At 43.0% G+C, this 23,608-nt stretch overlaps 1 protein-coding gene across 1 annotated transcript in view; it reads right to left on the reverse strand.

Moving 5' to 3' along the window:
• Nucleotides 1-23,608, reverse strand: part of NPAS3 (neuronal PAS domain protein 3) — an 841,130-nt gene that overhangs the window by 19,197 nt on the left and 798,325 nt on the right. Inside the window, 2 exon segments of the mRNA XM_035728203.1 lie at nucleotides 5,228-5,338; nucleotides 10,123-10,316. Of these exon segments, the coding sequence (XP_035584096.1) occupies nucleotides 5,228-5,338; nucleotides 10,123-10,316 (305 nt within the window).

Below are 23,608 nucleotides of genomic sequence, written 5' to 3' on the forward strand. Positions count from 1 at the left end.
AAAATCTTAAAAAAAAAGCTTTGTATATAGTAAGTACCACATATATTAGGTGAACTTGAACAGGGAAAATGTTACTGTTGTATTCACATATGTAACAAGTACATGGAAAAATATTCACCTGGGGAAAAAAAAATGAAAGACCTCCTTTTCCTTACGAGTTGACTGTTACTTCTATTTAGACTTTATTAGCTTTCTCCACTCCACTCAAAACTTTGCACCTTTGTAAAGAAGTCCATCTCTTTATCAAGTAATCACATACTCATTTCATTTGAACACTGCCTGAGATACCCTCAGAGTCATTTCGCTACTTATATTTTACAGTATTCACAAAATTCATCCAACTGGAGGGGAATATGAAGCCCCCTAAGATTGCTAGTCAGTTTGCATTTACTTTTACTTCATATACAAGAAAGCCTTCGAAATACTAGTATAAGTCAGTCCTCAAACGTTAACCAGAATGGGAGTCTGCTAGGGATCTTGTTGACTGCAAGTCTGGATTCATTAAGCTGGGGGTAGGCACTTCTGTAATGCAGTGGTGGAAGGACACTCAACTGATAGTTAGGCCCTTGCTAGTCTCTGTTCTCTGTGTGCCTGCCTTTAGCCTGGAAAAGCCAAAATCAGTACTCTCCCAAAAAGAAAAGAAAAAAAAAAAGCGAAAATAATACGTCATTCACTTCTGCATAAAACCCTGACTTGACAATCTTTTTTGGTTAACGGACAGGCACACGATGTGGGCTGACTTGGCTTCTGAAAACAGTCTGACATGGTAACTGTTACGTGTACCTTCTTTCAGGGGCATTTTCATATTCATACAGAAGAAGATGAAAAACTCATTTGCTTTGGGAAAAAGTCTAGCCAATGATCGGGTCGCGGCTAAATCCCCGAAGTCCCAGCCCTGAAAAAAGCTAAGACCAGAGACTAGAAAGAAGTCCCCTGTGCTCTCTGCACTTGGCCCATCCACCAAACTTTGCACCTTCCTCTCTCCCTGCACCGCAGCTTCCTTTCCGGTGTGCAGTGGCTGCGTACGTAGATCAACAATTAAATTCCCCCTTTGTTTGCGTGGTAGATGACAAATGCATGGAGGACATCTTGTGTTTCCGAGGCAGGCAGGGCACTTACTTTGATTGATGCTCGGTTGTGGAAAAAAATGAGCTGGGAAGGAATTACAATGGAGGGCCTGCAGACTGGAAGGGGATATACTAATTAGTCCTGCATTAAGCAGTCGGCTTGCATTTGGCGATGAGACGCCTTCAGGAGGGAAGTGGAGGGGTTATTGATGCAAAACAGCATGCAATGCATTCTGCCAGGTAGCTGTGCATGAGCATGACTTTTGTTAAGAAGGATAAAATTTTGTAATTAAGAAATAAAGGCTGAGGCTAATGTATTTTTTTTTTAACATCCCCTAAATATATTGGGTAGGCCGTGTTTTTTAATTCTATAAGATCTCACAGACAAGCTGCAAGGCCTTCTGTCTTTGTGAAATAACTCTTGCAGAGTTTCCTCATTCTGGGTAAGGTGCTAGGAAGGGAAAACTGCTACCACTTTTAGCTTTCCTGGCTCCTTTTTCTTGAAAGTCCCACAGCGGCAGAGCCTCGAGCCTTGCAAGTGGATCACAACATTATAGAGGGAAGGGAAATCTCCCTTGGCCACTCTGTCTAGGTTTTAGAGAGTTGCTCATTTGACCCGGGAAGGACCCCGGGGATATCTCAAGACAAATTCAGCAACTTCTATAGACAAAAGGCTGGATTAAAAGGGACAAACGAGAAATGCAAAACACGTTCCTCTGTTTGGTTTAGCATTAGTGGTCTGCCCTTCTATATTTGGGCTACCAGCAGAGGTAGAGTAGTAGATGGTTGAGTGGCTCTCGAATGCTTGAGCTAATTGGGGCGTCAGACTCGAGGGAGACCTGACTGGTCATCTGGAGGTCAGTACCTCCTGAGCAGTGGAGAACTGGAGCCTGGCAGGCCAAGATGCTCAAATAATTGCTTATATGAGTAGTTGAAAATTCAAACCTTGAAATGTTGATTGGGTGAATTCAGCCTGGAGAATCAGTGAAATTGGGTTCAATGACTCCAGGACGGTGATGTAAGGAAAAGAAAAATCACAGAGGTCTTTGGTCACAGTGTGAGAGAAGAGGTCCTACAACCCCCTTGGTTTTAGAATCCCAGTATAATTTCACTCACCCACCATGTTGGTATAGATAATGCGATTCTTAGTGATTCTTTATGTTGAAAGCCAGTGAACTATCAGGCGTCTCATGTTAACTTAGTGGGAGAGTGAATGGTCCAAAGTTCTTGGTTCAACTGATGAAAGATGTCAGTTCCTGATGCAGCTGAGATTCCCTTTTACTTTTCTTATTCTAGAGACAAGTTCATCTATGGATTTACAGATGCCTATGCTAGGAAAAAGATATAAGTGATAAAGATAGCATTTTGAGTTATCAAAGACTATGGAGTCTTTTCTTTTTTTATCTGTAAACTGGAGCATAAGACATATCAAAATATCAGAAATATTATCAGATGGCTAAAACCTGTCTTTCGTGCACAGAAACAGGAATTGTGCCAACAGCTCTAGGAAGAAGAGCTAAATAGTTAATGTGGTTTATTGTTTAACCGTCCCTTTGTTTTAGAATCCTATCTTATTTTTGAGCTGATTCTATGCCACCATGACCTTCTCCTGCCAAGAAGGTACAGTCGAGGCATCCTTCAGTAATAGCCTAGGGCTTTGGACAAGCAAGATACTGTGCTAGCTTTTTTCCTTTTCTTCCAGTGTTTACACAACCAAGACTTATTACATGCTCTGTCATTTTGTTACTGGGCTGGCTTTGGTTTGAGAATTAGGTAAACATCAGACATTCCATCACACAATTTTAGACTCAATCTTACTTTATAATGATGTTAATGTTTATTGTACAAAGCGAGATGCATTTGTATATTTTAGCATTTTATTTCAGTCACAGAATGCAAAACCTGACTTTGGCATCAGTTTGTGTGTGTGTGTGTGTGTGTGTGTGTGTGTGTGTGTGTGTGTGTGATTGAAGATATTAAGCACTACAAGAACGTTGAAATTTCAATCTGATTAGGATCAAAATTCTTCAGGATCAAAACCCTCCTTTTCCTCCCCCTACAGCTTTACTAATTGTGTGCTACTTGACATTGTGGAGTTATTCCACAGCATGAGAGCTAAATATGTGAAGTGTATTTTACTGTGCAGAATTATCAGCTCATTTTATTTGTTTTTCATGTGTTTGAGGTTATTAAAAGAACTTAAAATTAGAAGTCGTGTGTATGAGTTGAAAGAGCGAACTCAATCATTGTTAGGAGGCTAAATCATAAAGCAATAGCCAGTATGTCAATATCAAGTAATGAAAAAAAATCACAGAATTTAAAAGCATACCTTCTCTGTTTATTAGTTGGCACAATACCAGAAAAATTAGGCGACTAGCACAATAGTGAATGGCAGAGTTGTTTATTTTCAGCACTCTCAAATTATTCTGGTTACTGAAAATGAGATAAAAGTAGATCGGAAAGAATGGCATCAAACATATTTGTTGGAGACCTTTGCTTCATGGGAAGAAATGAACTGCCCTAGCTCACTGTTCCTGAGGAATTGTGTTTCTTCAAGCTGTAAATCAAATCCCAGAGAGATAGCATGACGTTTTCCAAGTAATAACTGAAGATGACATAGTTCTTTTTTGTCAGCACCGGGTTTCTGAAGTTAGACCTCAATTAAGATTCCAAAATGAAAAAGCACCCTTCTCTCCCCACACACATGGTCCGTGACAGTGTCCTAAAGATAATATATTCATTTTTAAAGCCTGGATCTCTGGCATATATTGGTCCAAAAATATATTCAGAGCTTCCTCCAAAGATCCCGATTTTTCCTCCATCTTCTCTAAATTCCCAGCTACAAAGACCCTGATGTTTCTTTTCAGGAAACAGCATCATTTCCCCCCCCAATTAATTGAAGAGCCATCTGCTTCTGCGATGCACAACACCCATTCATTCTTAGCAACAAGTGTGTTCCCTAAGTCCCTCGTGTGCAATACTAAGGCATGCGCTCAGTGTTAGGAGTAGAGTTTGCTAGAGAGCAGCCTCACAGGCAGGCTTTTCCCACAGACATGATATATACAAAATTTGACACTGAACTTGGTCCCATGTCAGTGGTGCTAATGCAGGGTTAAAAAACAGTACAAGATGCTCCCATGTTGAGACTCTGCCTGGCTGACTGTCTTGGCATTATGCTGTTGAAGATGTGTGTTTAAAACGAGCAAACACCTGCAAAGAGCAGGAAAGACCTGAGAGGGCTCTCCTCAGGCTCGGCAAGAAAGGGGAGAGGAAGTAAATACAGAGGGCACCTGGCTAGTGGTGCTACAGGAAAACTTGACCATCAAGCTGTAGTCTCTCATTTGTGGCACCTCGCATGTATTTAAAACCAGAGTTCAGAACCGGGTTTAGAACCTTCTAGGAAGATGAGCACGTCGGGCCCTCATCTTTTAGGAAGAAAAGTCTACTGATCAGTCATGAAAAGGACCTCCGGTTGGAAAAGGGGCAGCCTCTTCCTAAGAGGGTTCCGCACACCAGTGCCTCCTGCCAGAAAAGGCGCCTCGGAGGTCAGCTTGTGAGTCAGGAGCTGGGAATCAGACTCAAAGAGCTGAGATGAGTCTCTCTCCCTCCCGGGAGTCAGGAGATGGTGGTATCTTTTCCTCGGAATAACCCCCTTTCCAGAAATACAGTGAAGAGATGCTGCCTTTGAGAGCGGATCTGCTCTGGCCCTGTGCCCTGGCTTCCCCCTGGCCCCAGCTGTGCAGTCAGTCAAGTAGGAATGGCTATAGGCTCTGGTCTATTTGAACTTGTCTTCTCCCACATATATCTTGACACAGAGGCCACAAATTTCAGAGTGGAGCTCGCTCTCTAGAAAATGAAAGGGTCAAGAAGGCACTTAAGGCAAATTTCCCCCATCACTTCATGGGAGAGAGAGAGCACAAGAGACCACAGAATCCCGGCCGAGGGCCTAAAGATCCAGCAGTTTTTCCGGGCCTGAGTTCCAACTTGCGATCTAACTCCAACACGAGTTGAAGTGATTTCCGTCTCACTTTTTCTCCCGGCACGCTGACAGTCATCTCAAATGTATGCACGAGACAGGAAGGAAAAAAATCAGCACTGAAACCAAACAAGCCTCAGAGAGAGATGACCCCAGCCTGACTGTTCCCACGCACGGGAAGTACTTACGGTCCAAGTGACTGTGCCTGATGCCCTCGACATCTTCAGCGTGGATGAAGTGGTAGCATCTCTTCCCTACAATGTCTACAGGGGTCAGATCCATATAATCACTGATCCTGCAGAGAGAAGAACACAGGCTGGAATTCAGAAGGGGAAAGGGGGAGTAGAGAAACTGTTAAATGACTGAGAAACAAGTCTCCTTACAGTTTTCATTATCCTGGGGGTACCCGTCAGGAGGTGGCGCTTTGCGGGAAAGCCCTTTACGGACAGAGAAGATCATTTCTTTAACCGATATCAGACTTTCCCCAACGTAGGAAATGTGCTAGATCCAGCAACCGTGTGTAAATAATAAGACAGGTTTTCCTTTCCTTTTCTTTTTTTTTTTTGGCATCAGAATACACATTTGGACAACATAATTCCATGAAATTATGGTGAATCAGTAACAATGCAAGATCCTCATTAGAGGCCAAGATAATGCAAGGTTACATAATAAAATAAAAACATGTTATGTTGATACCAAATGATTAGAGACACCTTTCATTTAAACAGATTGGTCTTCTATTGGGTATTTCCATGAAAAAGGGCTTCAACTGCTTCTTGGCACAACGTCCAAATTGGCATTCAAGGGATATAATTTAAATGCTGAGACATACAGATGCCTGGGGGTATTATCTTTTTCAGTCTTAGTCATTTGGGAGCTCGGCTTTCACTCCTGGCCCTTTTAACTGGTACTTTGTGGTGGATTCCACACAGAAACTTTTAAACCACTTCAGCAGCTCTTGCAGGCTTGTGCCCGGCAGTACGTGTGTGTAAGCCTGTGTCATTGATTGTCCAGACGTCAATGTCCTCGGGCAGGAGCACAGAAAAATAGAACAGAATTTGGAAAACATGTTGGGGGAATCTGCCCGATTTACACAAAGACGTCAACATGCTCATTACCCTCCTCCCTGTCCAGCTACAGATTGGTTTTGGGGGGGTCCAAAATAGGATATATCTTTTGTTTTGTTTTTTTTAAAGAGTTTATTTATTTATTTGAGAGAGAGAATGAGAGAGAGCACGAGAGGGAAGAGGGTCAGAGGGAGAAGCAGACTCCCTGCCGAGCAGGGAGCCCGATGTGGGACTCGATCCCGGGACTCCAGGATCATGACCTGAGCCGAAGGCAGTCGCTTAACCGACTGAGCCACCCAGGCACCCAGGATATATCTTTTGTTTAATATATTCTCTTTACCGTCCCCATGCTTTTTATCTTTTAGGGCTTATGATATCTCCAAATAGGAAGTGAATCTTTAGAAATGACATGTTTCAGAAACCTATGAGACCACGGTTGGAGAGTTCAATCTGACCTCCAAGGCAGGGAAATAAACCAAACCAGAATAATGTGGAATATAATTAAATTATATTACCCAAGGAGTGAATTTCTCAATGTCTAATATTAAATATTAAATGAGATTTTTGGCCAAACTAGAATTCTTGGTAAGTCGAGACAAAAATGGGGCAATATAAAGAGTTTTATAACCCCATGGTTTTCTGGTACAGAGCAGATTCGTTGGTGTTTTCCTAAAACTATTTGCTGCTTTCCAAGCACAGTTTCCACCCCCTTTCTGCAAATGAGTAGACCAGGATGTCATCAGAAGGCCCTCATTGGTGTTTCTGAAATTTACCAGCTCCCCTGAAAGCATCTGGTGTCGGCTTTGTCCTTGGCCATCCTAGGGAATGCAGAGGAGAAGAATGGTCTGCAGAGTCCAGGAGAGGGCTTGCGTTTCTAGTTAGCAATTCCCTAATTAAATAATAGACTCTGGGAAAAAGCCAATCCTACTTTAGGGAAGATGTTCTTTAGTTTATGCTTTATTGGAATGAAATCCTTCAAAACATCTGAAGCATTCCTATGTACTGGAGCCTGTTATTGTGGCAAATGTGACCAGCTCAGTGTCCGGAGACCTCTTAATATATGTATAGAAAGCCCCAGACCAGTCTGATGACCTATAGCAGGATCAGAATCCTGATGGCACCTTGTACTCCGAGCCTCAGTTCCTTTATCTGTAAAAACAACTTAAGAGGTTGGTGAGGGGATTAATGAATGAAATGAAATGAACATAGCACAGTGCCTGGCACACAAGGTAGGCTTTTTCCTCAGATCAAATAAGCAGTTACTTTTAACACAGGTCCTTTTAGAATAACTTCTATCATCTTCAGCTGGGAAATAATGCTGTATTGTATTGGCTAATAAGGGGTTGTGGAAAACAGGTTTTTTTTTTTTTTTTTTTTAAGGGAAGAGAAAAAGCTTAAAGTGGGTCACAGAAAATGATCTCAATTATTGGAGTGGCACCATAAGGCACTCAGGTCCGTGAAGCAGAATTAATCAATCTGTGATCACAGGAATGAAAATTAAGTGAGGGTTTTGGGATGGGACAGTCACCGGGAGCAGGTAAATCAGATGAGGCTCTGTTTTTCCAGAGGGAGTGATGGTGGTAAATCTAAATCAAGGGAGCCCTACATATGTTTTCAAAGAGGTAAAGCCATAGGTCATCAGACTTTCTAGCTGCCTCCCTGGGTTGGAGCTCCATCTCCAGCAGTCTGTGTTTTTCATCAGAATAAACAGCTTTGTGGGCTAGAATTGTGTTCTTTAATGGATGCATAGATATGAGAGGTCCCCTTCAGTGGTTAGTCTGACTGCTTCCTTACCACTTAGCCTGACTTCTCTAGGAAAAAAGTGGCAAGGAATGCAGGAAGGGCCACGTGTAGCTAAATGCCTGATTTTTATTTTATTATTTATTTATTTAAGATTTTATTTATTTATTTGACAGAGAGAGAGCGAGAGAGGGAACACAAGCAGGGGGGAGTGGGAGAGGGAGAAGCAGGCTTCCCGCCAAGCGGGGAGCCCGATGTGGGGCTCGATCCCAGGACCCTGAGATCATGACCTGAGCCGAAGGCAGACGCTTAACGACTGAGCCACGCAGGCGCCCCCAAATGCCTGATTTTTAAAATCTGGCACATTTCAAGTTCAAATTGTGACCTTGGGCATACCACTTACCCTCTCTCTAAACTGAAATTGCCTGAGGGTGTGGGGGGCAGTGGCAACACTCATCTCACAGAACTGTCTTGAAGCTTAAAGGAGATGATGTAAATGATGAGCTCTGCACATTGCCGAGTGTGTAGTAAGTGTTCAACAAATGCTAACTGTCTTTCTTACTACTTGCTAACCCTAGCTAATCACTTTGGCTGTCTTTCCTGATATTCTTTTGCCATTCCAGAATACTTTACACACAACCAAGTACACAGTCAGTTTTCTAAAAAAATTTAAGAAATGCCAACAAAACTTGAAAAAATAGATTTAGAGTTACTTATTAGGTAAGAGTGACGGGTTCATGGTATCTTCTACCCCACGGAACACTAATAGCTCAGGTGGGTATCTTTTTCTCCTGGTGAATTCTTTCCTCTGAATCCACTCCTGCCCGGAAATGGTAGGCATTTCTAGCTTGGTCTCAACATCCTCAGTGCTTCCCAGTGGACTGAACGCAGATGACGGCTGTCTTCCTCTTGGCTAGGCCCCGGAGAAGTCAATTACCCGAGCCGCTTGACCATTCTGCTCTTTCATGTGGCCTCTGAAGGCACTACCAGGGCTCAGTGAACATACGCTGCCTTCATGCCTGACCATAATCTGTGCCACAAAAGCACCCTCTCAAAACTGCCTCAGTGATTCTGCCTGTGGCACCAGCAGATGGATGATACCTTCCTTCCCACGGCCGACACGTGTACAGTCCCCCATCCCTCTTCTCCCCATGCCCCGTGATTCTCTCTTCTTCAAATCCGTCTGATGATGGGCTGGTGACTTGTGGGTGAAAGGTCTGAGGGGGCACTGTCCCATTTCCTTGTCCCTTGCTTTGTGCTTAATGGAAAAAGTGAACTTTTAAACCAGAGGTTAAAAAGTCCTTTTATCCACAGCTGTGTTAAGGAAGGACTGTCAAGTCATTTATATGAAGAGTCTTTTTTTTTTTTAATTTATAAAAGCAGAATCCTCAGGATTACAAAGTTTTATTTAATAGTTTTGCAGATTTTTCATCCTTTTCCCTCTGGGGGCGTCAGATTCTCATTTTATTTATTTTTTTCCTACGTGTGTTGTGGCCTGAACGTGTCCCTCCCACCACCACATTCATATAGTGAAGCGTTTACCCCCAATGTGATAGTATTAGGGGGTGGGGCCTTTGGGAGGTAATTAGGTGTAGATGAGGTCATGGGGAGGGAGTACCCATGATGGGATTAGTGTTCTCATGCGAGGAGGGAGGGACCAGCGCTCTCGCTCTCCCCTATGTGAAGACCCAGCAAGAAGACCCCTATCTGCAACCAGGAAGTGGGCTCTCGCTAGGAACCTAATTAGCTTGTGCCCTCCTCTTGGGCTTCCCAGTCTCCAGGCATGTGGAAATAGACGTCGGTTGTTTAAGCCACCCAGTCTGTAGTAATGTGTTCTAGCAGCCCGGCAAGCAGCTAAGGCAATGTGCTGAATGCCTATATGAACACTGGCCACTGTGAGGCTGGGCCCGTACAGTAGTCAGGAAGTGGGCCTGACTGAGGCATCAGGAGATGCCTTCTATGGCATAATTTGGCCAAGAACGTCTCAGCCGGGCTCTCTCCTTGGTTTCTCGGCCAAAACGGGTCTTACTTGCAGCATACGGATGTCTGGGTACCCCAATCCTTTCCATTGTCGTCCCTAATGTAAATCAGGGCAGCAATGTAAATTTTAAATAAAAAGCATGTTTGGTGTCAGTCCAAGCAGCCATTAAAAATAAGATCAGGATTTATAATGAGCCTCACTGGGAGAGTAAAATCCTTCAGACTGCTGCAAACACCAGCCTTCACCAATGTGTAACAGACAACAGAGGAGATGAGAACAAAAACAAAGTACCTATTTTCACAGTAAATGATATTGAGGTCCATATTTACTCGAGTGACGAACATATGGCAGTCAATTCTGACTTCATTGATCGTAGGGGGAGGCAGGGCGTGAGCCACAACCACAAGACCCATGATTTGGCTGGGAACGGTCCTCCCGTGGGATAGGGCCACCCTCAGTCGTAGCCGGCCTGTTACGTGAATCACCTGTAACACAACATTAAGGACAGGACACAGTCAAATTTGCATCTGGGACGTAACAGTATTTCTTTCGAGAAATTGTAAAATTACATCTGGAACAACCAACACTAGCTTGTATCTTCTGTAATCGTAATGGCTGTCAAAGTGCCCTCAATGTCCCCACGGCAGGGACAAGAGAGAAATAATAGTATAGGCTGAGCTTTACTCAAAGCAGCATTATTACTGTGCAATTGCTATTTTCAGGACTTTTTCTTTCCCTTCCCTGTTTTTCTCCCTCTTTTCTTTTCTTTTCTTTTTTTCGTAACATTGTGAGTAAGTGTATAACTGGTTAAAATGACCAGGAAGTTGAGCAATGAGCTAGAAAAGAAAATGTTTGCATTTATCTGCCTTTGTTAATGGATGATGTCTCTCTGTCACCACATCTGTACTGAATGGATTCCATGGCCACCTCCTTTCAGAATTATGGCCCAGAGCTTTCCTTCAATGGCTGCGTGGGTGGGTGGGTGCTGATCATGTAAAAAGGCCAAGAGACTCCAGTGAATACAAGTCTTAGTGACAATGACATGGATGGGCCCTTCTGAGCATAGACATTCTGTGTCAGAAAGCCCTGAGCTACCAGTACTATTGTGATTTATTGCTCTGCCCTAGGGGGTTGAAGGTTAGAAGGCTTTGGTCTTATCATTTGTTCCTCGAGCTCCTTCGAAAGTAGGAGCAGGAAACCTGCACCATTTTGGTGGCTTATTCTGGTTACCTGTGCAGAAACAGGTGGGAGAATGCTGGGCTGTTATTTTCCGTTTCTTAGGAAAAGTATACCGTAGATAGTCCAAGCCATCCAGAACCAGACAGAAGTGCTTCATCTTCCTCACACATTTGAAATGGTATTTTTACAGACGCCCTTTGAAAAAGTCCCTTTGCTTGTAAACTACACATAGAAGGCCAGCTATAATGTCAACTTCCTGAAGTGATGTTTTGAGGAAACAAAATCATAAAAGGGTGGAAAAGCATCAAGGATTGCGTGCACTTTGAGATGATGGAAATCGTGTGTGTGGATGAGTCAGGGGAGGAGGGTGTTAGAGATGCACGCGTGCACGTGCACTCCAGCTGTGTTCCTAGGATTGTGCTATGGGGTGGAGGACCCTCCAAAACTAGGTTGTAGACGTAATCACTGTGATTCACCGTACCAGGGAGCTTGGTTTAGTAGTTAACCAAGTTTCTGCCTTTGGTTTGCCTCTCCAAAAATGCACCATTGAGCATCAAGCCATCTTTCGATGCTTCCCTCTTTGCCATAAGGAACTCAAGTGGGAAGTGGGTCTCTGGCCTCCCAGGAGCAATAACAATGAGCCTCTGCTCTCCTTCCCAGGGGCTTGACTGGTAATTCCTTTTTCATTTTGTTTTTGTTTCCCTTAAGTTATTCAGTTTTCCAAAAGCAAGCCACACTGCTGTCAGTCAAGAGGCAGGATCAGAGTTTAGGGGGCTGCCCTTCGGAGTCCTGGTGTCCTAAATAATGCCATTTTCCCCAGTTCCCCTTCACATTTGCACCCAGTGCTGCAGATCTGGAGATACCAATGAGGAGGATTATTGAGGGGATATTTCAGGAGCAGCTTTGTGACCACCCACATTTGAAGTTGACTAAAATTCATACTTAATGCACCTTTGCTTTAGGCTTTGGTCAGAGGAGCGACTTTATGAATATTTGAGAATGTTCCTAGAGGCAAGGATGCTAAAACACCATCACAGACACACATTTTTGTAAGACCTCATTAACTAATAAAGAAATGGCTAAAAGAAATGGGATTAACTTCACAGGAGGGGTGTTAACAGTCCCTCGGCCTCCTCCCAGCTAGGCTAACATAGATGCTCATTTATCATTATCTGTCGTGTTTTGTCAGGAACTCTCAGCTTCTTGGAAAAACAGATCTATAAATGCTCAAGAAAATATGCACTCGGAAATGATATGATAAATAAATCCTCACTGGTATTCTATTCCAAAGCAACTTATGGGCTTCTGGGCTAGAAAGCATTTTGGGAAGGCACAGAGGCTACTGGGGGGAGCTGTCTGCATGTCAGATTTACCTGGGCCCCCCTCTCCAGCATTGCCTGTGGCCATCGAGGTGCTGAAGGAAGTCAAAAGTTGGGTTCCCTAGGGGTCTAGATTTGTTATTTTCTGATTTTGTTACCCAAGGCAAGTCACTCAACCGTCTGCATCTCAATTTTCTTTTCTGTGAAATGGGGATAATAAGGAGTGTTCTGCAGGTATGTTATGAAAATGAAAAGAGATAATGGAGGTGAACACTTTCTACCTTGTGAAGAAGTGTCCAAATTTCATTATAATTCTGTTTGCCCTTTAAAATATCACCTGAGTAGTGGATCAGGATCGATGACTAATTTAATCTTGACCAAAAGCCTTAATAAATTAATTCTTCTTATTTTAAGGGATCATAAACTTTCAAATTTGGAAGAAAATTTGGGAGGTCTATCGTAGGTCCTTCTCCCTTTCATTTTTTTTAGGTGGAAAAGAGGCTTCTGGAAAGTTCATTCCTTTCCCAGAGTCACCTAGCTCAGAAATGGCAAAAAGAGCCTAGAATCCAGGTTTCTAGATGTTGTTTGAGTTTCATTTCAACTTTATGTTTATGTGCATATTCATATTCATATTGAGTGAAACATCACAAGTTTATACCAGATGTCAATTTACTACCTTAAGTAAACTGTATATGAATCTTTTTATTTTATTTTATTTTATTTTATTTTTTTAAAGATTTTATTTATTTATTTGACAGAGAGAAACACAGCGAGAAAGGGAACACAAGCAGGGGGAGTGGGAGAGGGAGAAGCAGGCCTCCCATGGAGCAGGGAGCCCAATGCGGGGCTCGATCCCAGGGCCCTGGGATCATGACCTGAGCCGAAGGCAGATGCTTAACGACTGAACCACACAGGCGCCCTGTATATGAATCTTCTAAAAAGATTTCAATTATAACCAGAAACTCAGGTTATTTGAAAATCTTTGAGAAGTAGTACAAACTAAGATGAAGGGGAAAAAAAACCCTAATGCAGTAACTGAACCGTCAAGAAATGTCAAAGGGTATGTTTGTCTACTTGTAGGTACCTCTGGAGGTGAGGGAGGTTGAGATTGATGAGAAGAAAGGGGCCATCTATTTAGTTCCATGCTTAATTTTTGGGTTGAAATTAATGTATTTTTCCAAATCCATTTCATAATGCAAACAGACTTTTCTCCCCCATGTGACAGGTTATGTTCAAATTTTAGAAGCACATCTGACAGCAGGTATGCAAACACATAGATAGTTGAGTTTTTCACTTTGTAGTTGCTTTGAAGGCCTAGGTGTAGAGGCCAGAGTATTGTCAGAAGAGCTGAGTTCAAGTTCTAGCCCTGGCACTCTACAGACATGCAAATATGATGCTCAGAGAACCGAAATGACTTAGTGACTTTCTAGGTCAGTATGGTAGAGATTAAAAACTCAGCATAGAAGAAGTACTGTGTAAAGGTATCTTTGTTTTCTTAAAAAGTTATCTTTGTTTTCTTCATCAAAGGACATAATATTGGTGCTTTAGTTTCTAAAACCTACTATGCGCAAGGGACCTTGCTAGGTGCGAGGGAGCAGACCACAGTGACTCGAATGTAAACCTGTCCTCAAAGAGTTTACAGATCACACAGTGGGAGGAGACATGCATAATTACTTGTAATATAGGACTATGGGAAGATGATACAGTGTCTGACAAAGACGGTGGTTCTCCATCCTGGTTATGTGACAGAATAACCTGTGAAGCTTTATCATCATGTGGATTCCTAGACTCTGTCTCCTGGATATTCTAATCTGGTAGGACAGGGCTGGGGTCTATCATTTGTTTGTTCTTTAAAGCTTCAAAGGTGATACCTACTATTGGAGAATGTCCGGCTCATGAGTTTGGCGTTAGACCAGTGATTCTCAACCATGTTATACATTGGAATTACCCCGGGAGTACTTAAAAGTCCCCATGTCCGGGGGAACCTGGGGGGCTTAGTTAAGTGACTGACCCTTGATCTCATTTCAAGTCTTGATCTCAGAGTCATGAATTCGAGCCCTGGGTGTGGGCTTCAAGCTGGGTGTGGCACATACTTTAAAAAAAAAGTCCCCATGTCCAAGCTGTACCCAAGACCAGTAGAATGCGGATCTCCAGGGGCAGGGGCCTTTCTAGGTCTTACAGGGCTGCTGAAAGGATTAAGTTAAAATGTATATAAAGTGTCTACATATATGCCTGATATACAGTGTATATGCTCACAAATATTATTTCAGTTAAGTTCCAAGTGTGCACCATAAGAAAGATATAGAGTAAAATCTTGGGAGAGTTCAGGATAGGTAGGGAATACTTTTGAGAGAATGGATCAGGAAGGTTATGTTAAACTGGCATTAGAATAAGTTGTTGACATAGATAGGATTATAGAATGGTGAAAGGGGTTCCCAGATAGGGAAAAGGGCTAGAACAAATAAAAGGGAATCCATCAGGAATGCCCAGGGCTCCAGGAGCACTTCAGTTGGTACGAGCAGGAGACGAGATAGAGATGGGCCAAAATGGCAGGTGGAAGCCGTAGAAATTAGCAATAATGGGACCTGGGGAGAAGCACCATGATTTTGTGCCTGTTTCATGGGATGATGATGATGATGATAGACATCACTGTATCATCTTCCCATAGTCCTATATTACAAGTAATTATGCATGTCTCCTCCCAGAAGAATTGCTGACAGAGGGACAAAACAGATTTCCGGTGGACATTTTGTATCTGAGCAGCTTGGAGAGGTCCTGGACAAGGTCTCCTGGGGAGAGCTGGAAAGAGGGGTTGGACACATAAGAGATGATAGTTAAAGGAATAGTTTTGGAAGGTGGTTCCCCTCCCCCCCCCGCCCGTGGTAGTTAAAACCAAGGAGGTAAATGGAATTACCAATGGAGAAAATATAGAGTGATGAGAATTAATCAATAGGGTTTTATGGGTCATATCAGAGCTGAAACAATGTTTTGATTTTGGCCAATGCCAGGTAAAAACTGCCTCTGTGTTCTAAAGGTTCATCTTAGTCTGCTCTTAAATCTAATCTACAGACATTCTTCAAAAGAGATTTCTGAACGAAGAGATTCTTTGCCCCTGAGCTCAACTTTAAATAAGAGCTCAATCCTCACTCTTCCTTTCATTGTTCTTGTTTTATCATAAAGAGCTCTCTACAAAAATGCTAAAGCCTGTATTTTTCCAAACCCCTTACACAGCACTGCCCAGATGCCAGCCACAGTGAAGCAGAATGCGCAGGGTTTCTGAGTTGCAATCCTACCATCTTTGATAAAAATGTCCAAATTAGCATTATCTGACAGTCCCATATTGAAGAAATCATGACTTGACTTTTCTTTTTCTTCTGATACACCCAGCGGATGCGCATGATGCCGTAAGTACATGTCCACAGAGTTTAGGATGAGTGTGGGAGTGTTAACAAGCCACGTTTCTTAGACAAATATATATTTCTCTTCCTGCCATATGCTCTTTTCAGTCATCTGTTAGTGATAAACACTTAGATGTGCTCCACTAATATCTTCTCATTATAAACAAGCCCATCACAAAGACCTTGATAAAACCTCCCCTCTGTCAATACTTAAGGAAAGAAAGTCCGTGACAGAAAAATACATCTGGAAGCTATTCTCCATTCTTTTAGGAATAAATTTCAGTACTAGTAATATGAAACGTTTACTTTATCAAAAGGAAATGCTAAGTATTATGTGCATTATTTTCCACATATAATGTAGAGTACAGAACAGGGCTAGGCAAATAGGAACAAAAAAAGCTGCAGGCATGAGAAAACTATGGATTCCCTGGGTTTAGAGCATCTTCAGAGATTTTTCACGTGTCCTTTAAGGGAATCCAACTTTACCTTAAAAATTAAGCTTCCTTCTGGCACTCTGGTCTTTTCTCTTTTATTCCCCTGTAGAAGTCTGGTTTAGCATACAGATCATCAAATCACTAGCTCAGGTGGGAAAATCAGCTAATTATTTTTAAGTGATGGGGGCTTTGAGGTGGCCCCCAACCTGCTGAAAGATAAAGGCTTAGCCAGGTCTTCTGAACCTAAACATCTAGCCTACAGCATAACAACTTAATCTAAACCAGCGTGAGGATATCAACCTCATATAAATGACTTCCTGCAAGTTTTTAGGGATTGGGTTTCCCAGATTTAGACCATATTCATGGGCTGGAGAATCGGCTTGAATAGGTCTCTCTGTCCCTGTCTGCCTGACTCCTGCCACCTTAGTCTTTGCACAAGGCCCTCAGAAAAACAAAACAAAAAACAAGACAGCAAGAAAAAAGCTTAGCTGAGACCAAGTACTTGTCCAGAGAGGTGAGCTCTACAGAGAAGAGGGCTCATAGGAGGTGCTGAAGAAGGTGCTGTTGGACCCTGTGAAGGCAGAAGAACAGCAGAAGGCCATTTCCCTCCCTTTTCCAGGATCTCAGATTATATTTCTAGAAACCGATTCTACTCTAGTAGGCTTTGTCATAATTCACAATGGGACTTGAGCAACTGAGGATGAGAAAAGGCAGACAAGGGAAAAGGTGGAACTTCTCAAGGCAGAGGTGAGATTTGCGGGGAGGTGAAATTCAGGGGAAAATGAGGGGGTGGCGGGGAGGGGAGTGAAAATGCAGACCTTTTTCAGGGCCCCAAGCAGGATGCAACAGGAGAAGTGGTCTTGGAATGTCCTCATCAACTAGATGGCCATCAGCTCAGGAACCACAGAGTGGTGGGAGGCTTTCTGGGAGTTTGTCCCCAAGAACTCCTCTAAGATCAGGGACCTTCAATACTGGGCACCGGGTTCAGCACGCTAGGCTAGAGAACTAGCAACAACTTAGGGAAGGTCTCAGATGGGCTCAACTTAAGGGCGGCTCTGGCGGCAAAGAAGGGAGGAGGGGAGGCTCGGTATCTGGGAAGCATCCTGGCCAAAGTTAAGACAGAGGAACCTGGCAGGAGCCGGTCCTTGGATAAAAGGGCTACAGTCAGCAAGTGTTAGTTCTCAGGGACTCCATTTGGTTTGAATGGCAGTGAGGTGAGGGGGCGGAGGGGTATAACTGGAGCACAGCTGGTCAGATGCTTGCTCGGACTCCTAAAAGACTTCGTGAAGTGGGTTCAGGAAGTGGACAGTCTGGAAAGGTCAAGGGCATTTCTGACCACGGAAAGCAGAGGAAGGGAGGAAGCTGGGGCTAATTTCTCTACTCTCATGGAGATTCTAAGGTCCTGAAGGAAAAGACTCCTATATAAGCCTACGTATGAGCATTCCTCCAGTTATAAAGTCAACTCACGCAAGTAACACAAACAATTAAATGGGTCTGGTACAAGAGGAAAAACATACTTTTGCCCTTTAAATTAGAAAGCCCCAAACACCTAATGCTGGTATCAGGGATTCATGTTAAGAACAAAGAAACAAACACAACTCTAGGGTTGGTGGTTCTTCAATTTGTGCACAAGAATTACCTGAAGAGCTTATTGATAAGGTGGATTCCAAGGCCCCCTCCCCCCAAAATGGTGGATTCTTTAAATCTGGGGAGGGGCCTGGGAGTCTGCATTCACCAAGCACTGGGTCATCCACCTGCAGCGTCCTCTTTATCTAAAGAGCAGAACCAATCCAGAGATCTTAATGAAGATGACCTAGAGGCTGATCACAGACTGCCTCCTAAGTGAGCAAAGAAAGATGAACATATATTTATGGTTAAATCTGGACTGAATAAAAGACCCTACTCTATAGAGCACAACCCCTTATCTTGGTCCTCTGAAAATGGAGGACTGGTGCATGATAAGCAGGAACCCTGGGCTCTTGCGGGATCAGGATGTGCTTTCTGTGCACAGGGCTGCCCGAGAGAGCAGCCCTGGGAGCCCTGTCAAGGCTCCTTTCTTTGTGTAAAGGTCTGCGTTCTCTGCGTGGCCACGCCACAGTGGGTTGCACTGTTGTGCGGCAAAGCCTCTTGGGGGCGGGGCGGGGGGGGGTCGAGCTCTGCCAATTCCCTGCCCCTTGCCCAGCCTGCCCCTGGCTTAGCTTCTGATTAATTCGGGGCAATCCTGAGAGGTTAACCCTTAATTTGATGGCTCTGGTGGGGAGCTGAGAGATTGCTGGTGATTTATCACCCTCAGTGATTTTTTTTTTTTAATGTAGAAATATTTTCCAAGGCAACAAATAAAAAATTATTTTCAAAACCCACATTTAAAAAACATTAGCTACAGCATTCTTTTCTTACGTGACTGTACCCTCCACACATAACAATTACTTCTCATCCATCTCTTTTAACAAACTTCAAATACATAACATAAAAATATAACTATAATTACAGCCTTAGTTTCTCAAAATGTGTCTGGACTCCATATTTGTTTCTTGCTCCCTTTGGAGAAAACAGTCTTTCTTCTACCAGAGATAAGATTTTTTATTGGGATAGTTGAAGCTGGAGAGATTTCCTTAACAAGATTATGTAAATGTATGCCAAAGACATAAACCACATTTTCTCAGAGAGTGGAACACTTCAAATATCATTTAATAAAACAGACCATGGGTAGAAACACCTCAATAAATTGTTAAGGGGCAAAGCAAGAAGGCTGAACCATACACATCTGATCAAATTTCCTTTGATTCAGTTACTTTATTAAAGTCTTCTAGAGAAGGACAGAGGACCATTGTACCTCTGTAGAGGGCAACTTCTTTATTCCTCTATCACTTGACATGCAGGAGGGGGTATCAGCCCTCATGGACCCGAGAGGACCCTCGGGGCGTAGTGACACTACCTTGAAGGTGGAGAGGCAGTTCTCAGCGTAACAGACTGCAATTTTATTTTCCAACACCATAAAACAACAACAACCACAACAAAACTCAGACCTAGTCCCATGACTAATAAGGAATAGAAACTGGTTCCCTTACTCCTGTCTACCCCTGCCCCATCCCTGTCCCAATACCATACCTTATTATATAGAGTGTCTTTAGAACCCATGAACTCTTACTGGGAAAGATATAAATGAAATGTTTTCTATTTATGATCTTTGCTTAACAATTTTGTTGAACGTGCATTTTACTTAAATTTCTTGAGTCGAACAACTAGTCTTGTTCTAAGTTAGTCTCCTTAGCCTTTGTTTCTCTCGAGTCTGCTGGCAGAGTTTATACATAGACACTCGAAATTGCAACAAATGTCCAAAGACAGCTGTGTACCACAGACTGAGTGCTTCTCTGCATGAAGACAGCAATTCCAGAGAGCTCTTTACCATCCTGAGAAAATGTTTAGCCAGCCTTATTCTATGCCCTCCACCCAATGAGAAGGTCTACAGGAGAAGAAATGACTGTGTTTTTGATAACAAAGGAAAACCTGTAGAAAAAAATAGCTCTTATACACAGGAGTCAGCTACCCCTCTCTTTCTGAGGAGGCAGAACTACAGTTATTGTCCGCGTAGATGGGTGGGCTGGCCTTTGTGGAAGGGCAAGTTTGCGGTCTCAAGAGCTGAGATGTTTTTGCAGCAACCATTTCCTTAAGGGGGAAACACACAAGTATTAATGATTATATTTCTCATAATTAAATAATTTTATTATTTTTTTAAAGATTTTATTTGAGAGCGAGAGAGAGAACAAGCGAGCAAGAGAGAGAGAGAGGGAGACAGAGTATGAGGTGGGGAGGGGCAGAGGGAGAGAGAGAAGCAGACTCCCCACTGAGCAGGGAGCTGGACGCGGGGCTTGATCCCAGGACCCTGGGACTATGATCTAAGCAGAAGGCAGATGCATAACTGACTGAGCCACCCAGGTGCCCCTGATAATTAAATAATTTTAAAGCGAATACATAGGTCATAAATATTTTTGAAGAAAATGAAAACCCCACTATTCCCCAAATTCAGACATGAAACTCCTGAAAGATCAAACCTAAAAATGATCACCTCCCAGGAGGCTACAGTGGGTACGTGGGACTCGGAAAGTAAAGCAAGAACAAAGAGCATTCTCTTAAGCTGGGCACTTGAGACCCAAATATGTGCGAGAAACCACACTGACTGAAGCCAAGATGCCTCAGTTTCCCTGGTACACTCAAGCAACATGTTGCTGTGGGTCTGAGTGCAAGGACCTCCTTTCTCTACATCCATTTCTTCACGGAGAAAGTGAGTGGGCCTCCCTACATGGCCGCTGAGACCCTTCCTTAGCGTTGTGTCTATAGAATCTTTAAACACGCAGCCTGGACCCATCCTCAAAGCCCTAAACTTCCACAACTGTCTGTCTCTGCTATCTTGGTTTCTATTCCTTGGGAGGCCTAGATGTTATGTGTTGAGCACTGATTAGCAAAGGTCATTCTTTTAAATGTCTCGTAACCTGCCCTCTAAACTCTATAGCTAATATTCCAAAAGGCTGCCTTAATTAATCCTAAATTTCATCCTTCATGAGAGTACTTTCTGGTAATGACACGCCTCTCAAAACGTCTCTCTTTACGTAGAGAATGGATCTGTACCTGCGCCCAAACCTCTTTGTGTTCGACATCCCAGAAAGACCGCACGCTGGAGATGGCGCAAGAGATTGCGATGGATTCTCTAAATCTATCACAATTAAAATCACACTTCTGGCAGGCTGCCTCAAGCCACCCTCCTGTATCTCACGTGTGGAGAGGGACGTCGGTGTGGTGACTGTCTTGCCCAAGGACACAAAGCCAGTTAGTGGCTGGCAAAGGCGGAAAATCGAGGTCCCCTCATCTCCTGCTTCTTCTCCTATCTGACCGTGCGTTTCGGCGGCCCTTCTCCCTTCCATTTTCCTCTTTTGTTTTCCCATATGTGCTTATGTCTCTCTATCTAAAGGACTCGATCAAATTTAGGATTTTAACCTTCAAAAGACCCCATGGCCCTGACATGGGTTATTATCCACTCAGCATATACGATTCAAAACACTCATGTGACTTTTGTGCCTGTCACCAGCTCATTTGCTGCGTTTGGTTTATTCAGCCATGATTAGAGAGAGTCATTTACAGACACACATTTGGAAACTCTTTAACAAGCTTCTAGCAGTTTCCTTCCCGAAGCTGTTTAAGTAGATGAGGGTGTGGTGTCAGCAACGACAGCAGTTTCTTCCATACTCCTGATTCCCCTGCTATTCCTCTATCTTTATCAGGACTTCCATTTTGTAGGAAGGCTTTTAAAAAGAGAGAGAGAGAGAGAGAGAGAGAGAACAAACCAAAGATGCACATTTCAGAGCCTCTAAGCCATCATTTCAGGAAGACGGACTCAAAAATTAAAATTGAAACCATCACACTATAACCTGAAAGTTCCCTAAAAAAAAAAAAAAATCCCCCTCCCTCTTTTTATTTTAAAGAATACTTTTTGAAGTAATTGGCACAAAGACTGTTCTAGTGCAGATTGCTGCAAGTGTGCTCTTGGCAAGAACATCATAAGCAGTAGAAAAACTTTAATATGCTCAAGAAGCCAAATACAAACTGACACCAGGAACTCAAGTGTGGGAACAAACAGGGGGGAAAAAAAAAGAGAGCATCTCGATTTAATACAAACCTCCCTACAAAGGGACCAATTTCTACGATTCATGGTTTAGCATACAATGCAGCCGTCCTCTGAGTGAATATAGAGTAGTTATACATAAGAAATTAGAATTATCAATTCGAGGGAATTTCTCAAGAGTCCTTTTGATATGTAATACTGCAACTATAATGCCTAAGAAACCAGATATCAATGCATTAAATGAGATCAGGTTGGGATCTATTTAGAAAAGGAGGGTTTAAACTTGAAGCGTCTCTTTGATTTGACCTCTGGAGCAGACCATTTGTAGGAAAACTCGAAACGAAGAGCCTTACCCCTACCTGTAGCCTTGCTTCCCAGGTCTTTAAATAATGTTTGAATACACATAACACAGGAAGGGGGGATTATTTAGAAGTCTTTCCTATGTAGAAGAAATGGGAAGAACCTGCAGCCTTTTGCACTCTGCAAGATATGTGGGGAGTGTTCAATTCTCTGTATTCCACTGGATGTGAGAACAAAAACTATATATATATTTTTTTAATTTCTTTCCTCAAGTCCTCTTTTTCTCTGCTCTTTCATGGTAAGGGTTCAAGGGTTTGGAGATTTTCTGCATCTTCCTCCATCCACATTTCAAATTTATTTCTGCTGGTGACCAACCCTTACTTCCCCCTGAAACTGAAGAGAGGGCTCCATTTTCAGTCTTGCTAAGTAAGATTTCTCCTGCAACCCCCTGGAGTTCAAACGTGCTATACTTTTTTTTCTTCTCAGGGAACGTTTGAAGTCCCCTTTAAAAATAATGCCTTGAGGATATTTTTCCCTAATACCATTTAAAGAAACTTGAAAGCATATGGCTCTTGAAGCGCACAGGGTTCTAATGAAGTAATCAGCAACACTGCTCATATACAGACTTCCACCAGGAGCTTTTCACGCCCAAGCCAGATCAGTCTTGGGAATGAAGGAGAATTCTGCAGAGACTCCTTTCCTCTGTCTGCCCGTGTGAAGGCTGAGGGAGCCACTGGACTAAAGTGGTGACTTTCAACCTTTGGACGATGGAAGGTGGTGGAAAGGTTGTCAGGATCAGAACCGTCAGTGGCAAAGCAAATCAATCTGGTAGCTTGTACGGCAACTCAAGACAAATATTCCTCTGTTGTGCAGTCTCTGTTCATAGTGCGGGAGGAGAAAATAAAGTTTCTTTATAGGGTTCTATTTGATGTAGTCCCTACTAGCTCTGCCATCACCTTAGGTGATTCTCCACACAGCCAGCGAAGACTAAATAAAACAAAAACATGAGATATTAATGCCCTTTCCCTGGAATTGGGAAGAGCATGCTGCTCTCCCGCAGTGTTGCGATGGATTCTCTAAATCTATCACAATTAAAATCACACTTCTTCAGGCACAACCTCATTAGTGCTGAAATATCACATCTTGAGCGATTTCCTTGGGATTTTAGCAAAACAAGTAATGATTCTTTTGATTATTGGAGTGACTTGTGCTATCATGACTGCCAAGTACGTATGCGTCTGTTTAAAAGAACTAGAATCAGCACTTGACTTTTTAAAGCTTACTTTAGTTTAGGCAGACAGAAACCCCAAAGGAGAGGCTTTAGGCAGTACGGGCCAACTTAGCCCATTCCCCCCAATATCTCCTTTTCCAGAAGACGTTCGAAGGGAGGAAGAGGGTGAGCAGTGGGATGGCAGATGCGTGGATGACTCAGATTCAGGGGCAGGTCTTTTCTTCTTTGCTGGTTTCTCCCTGGTGAGATGGTGCTTCCCAAACATCCAGATGCCCCTGCAGCCTTTTGTGTACCTGGCC

Source organism: Zalophus californianus, chromosome 6 (genome assembly GCF_009762305.2).
Source record: "Zalophus californianus isolate mZalCal1 chromosome 6, mZalCal1.pri.v2, whole genome shotgun sequence".
In the NCBI taxonomy this organism is placed as follows: Eukaryota; Metazoa; Chordata; class Mammalia; order Carnivora; family Otariidae; genus Zalophus; species Zalophus californianus.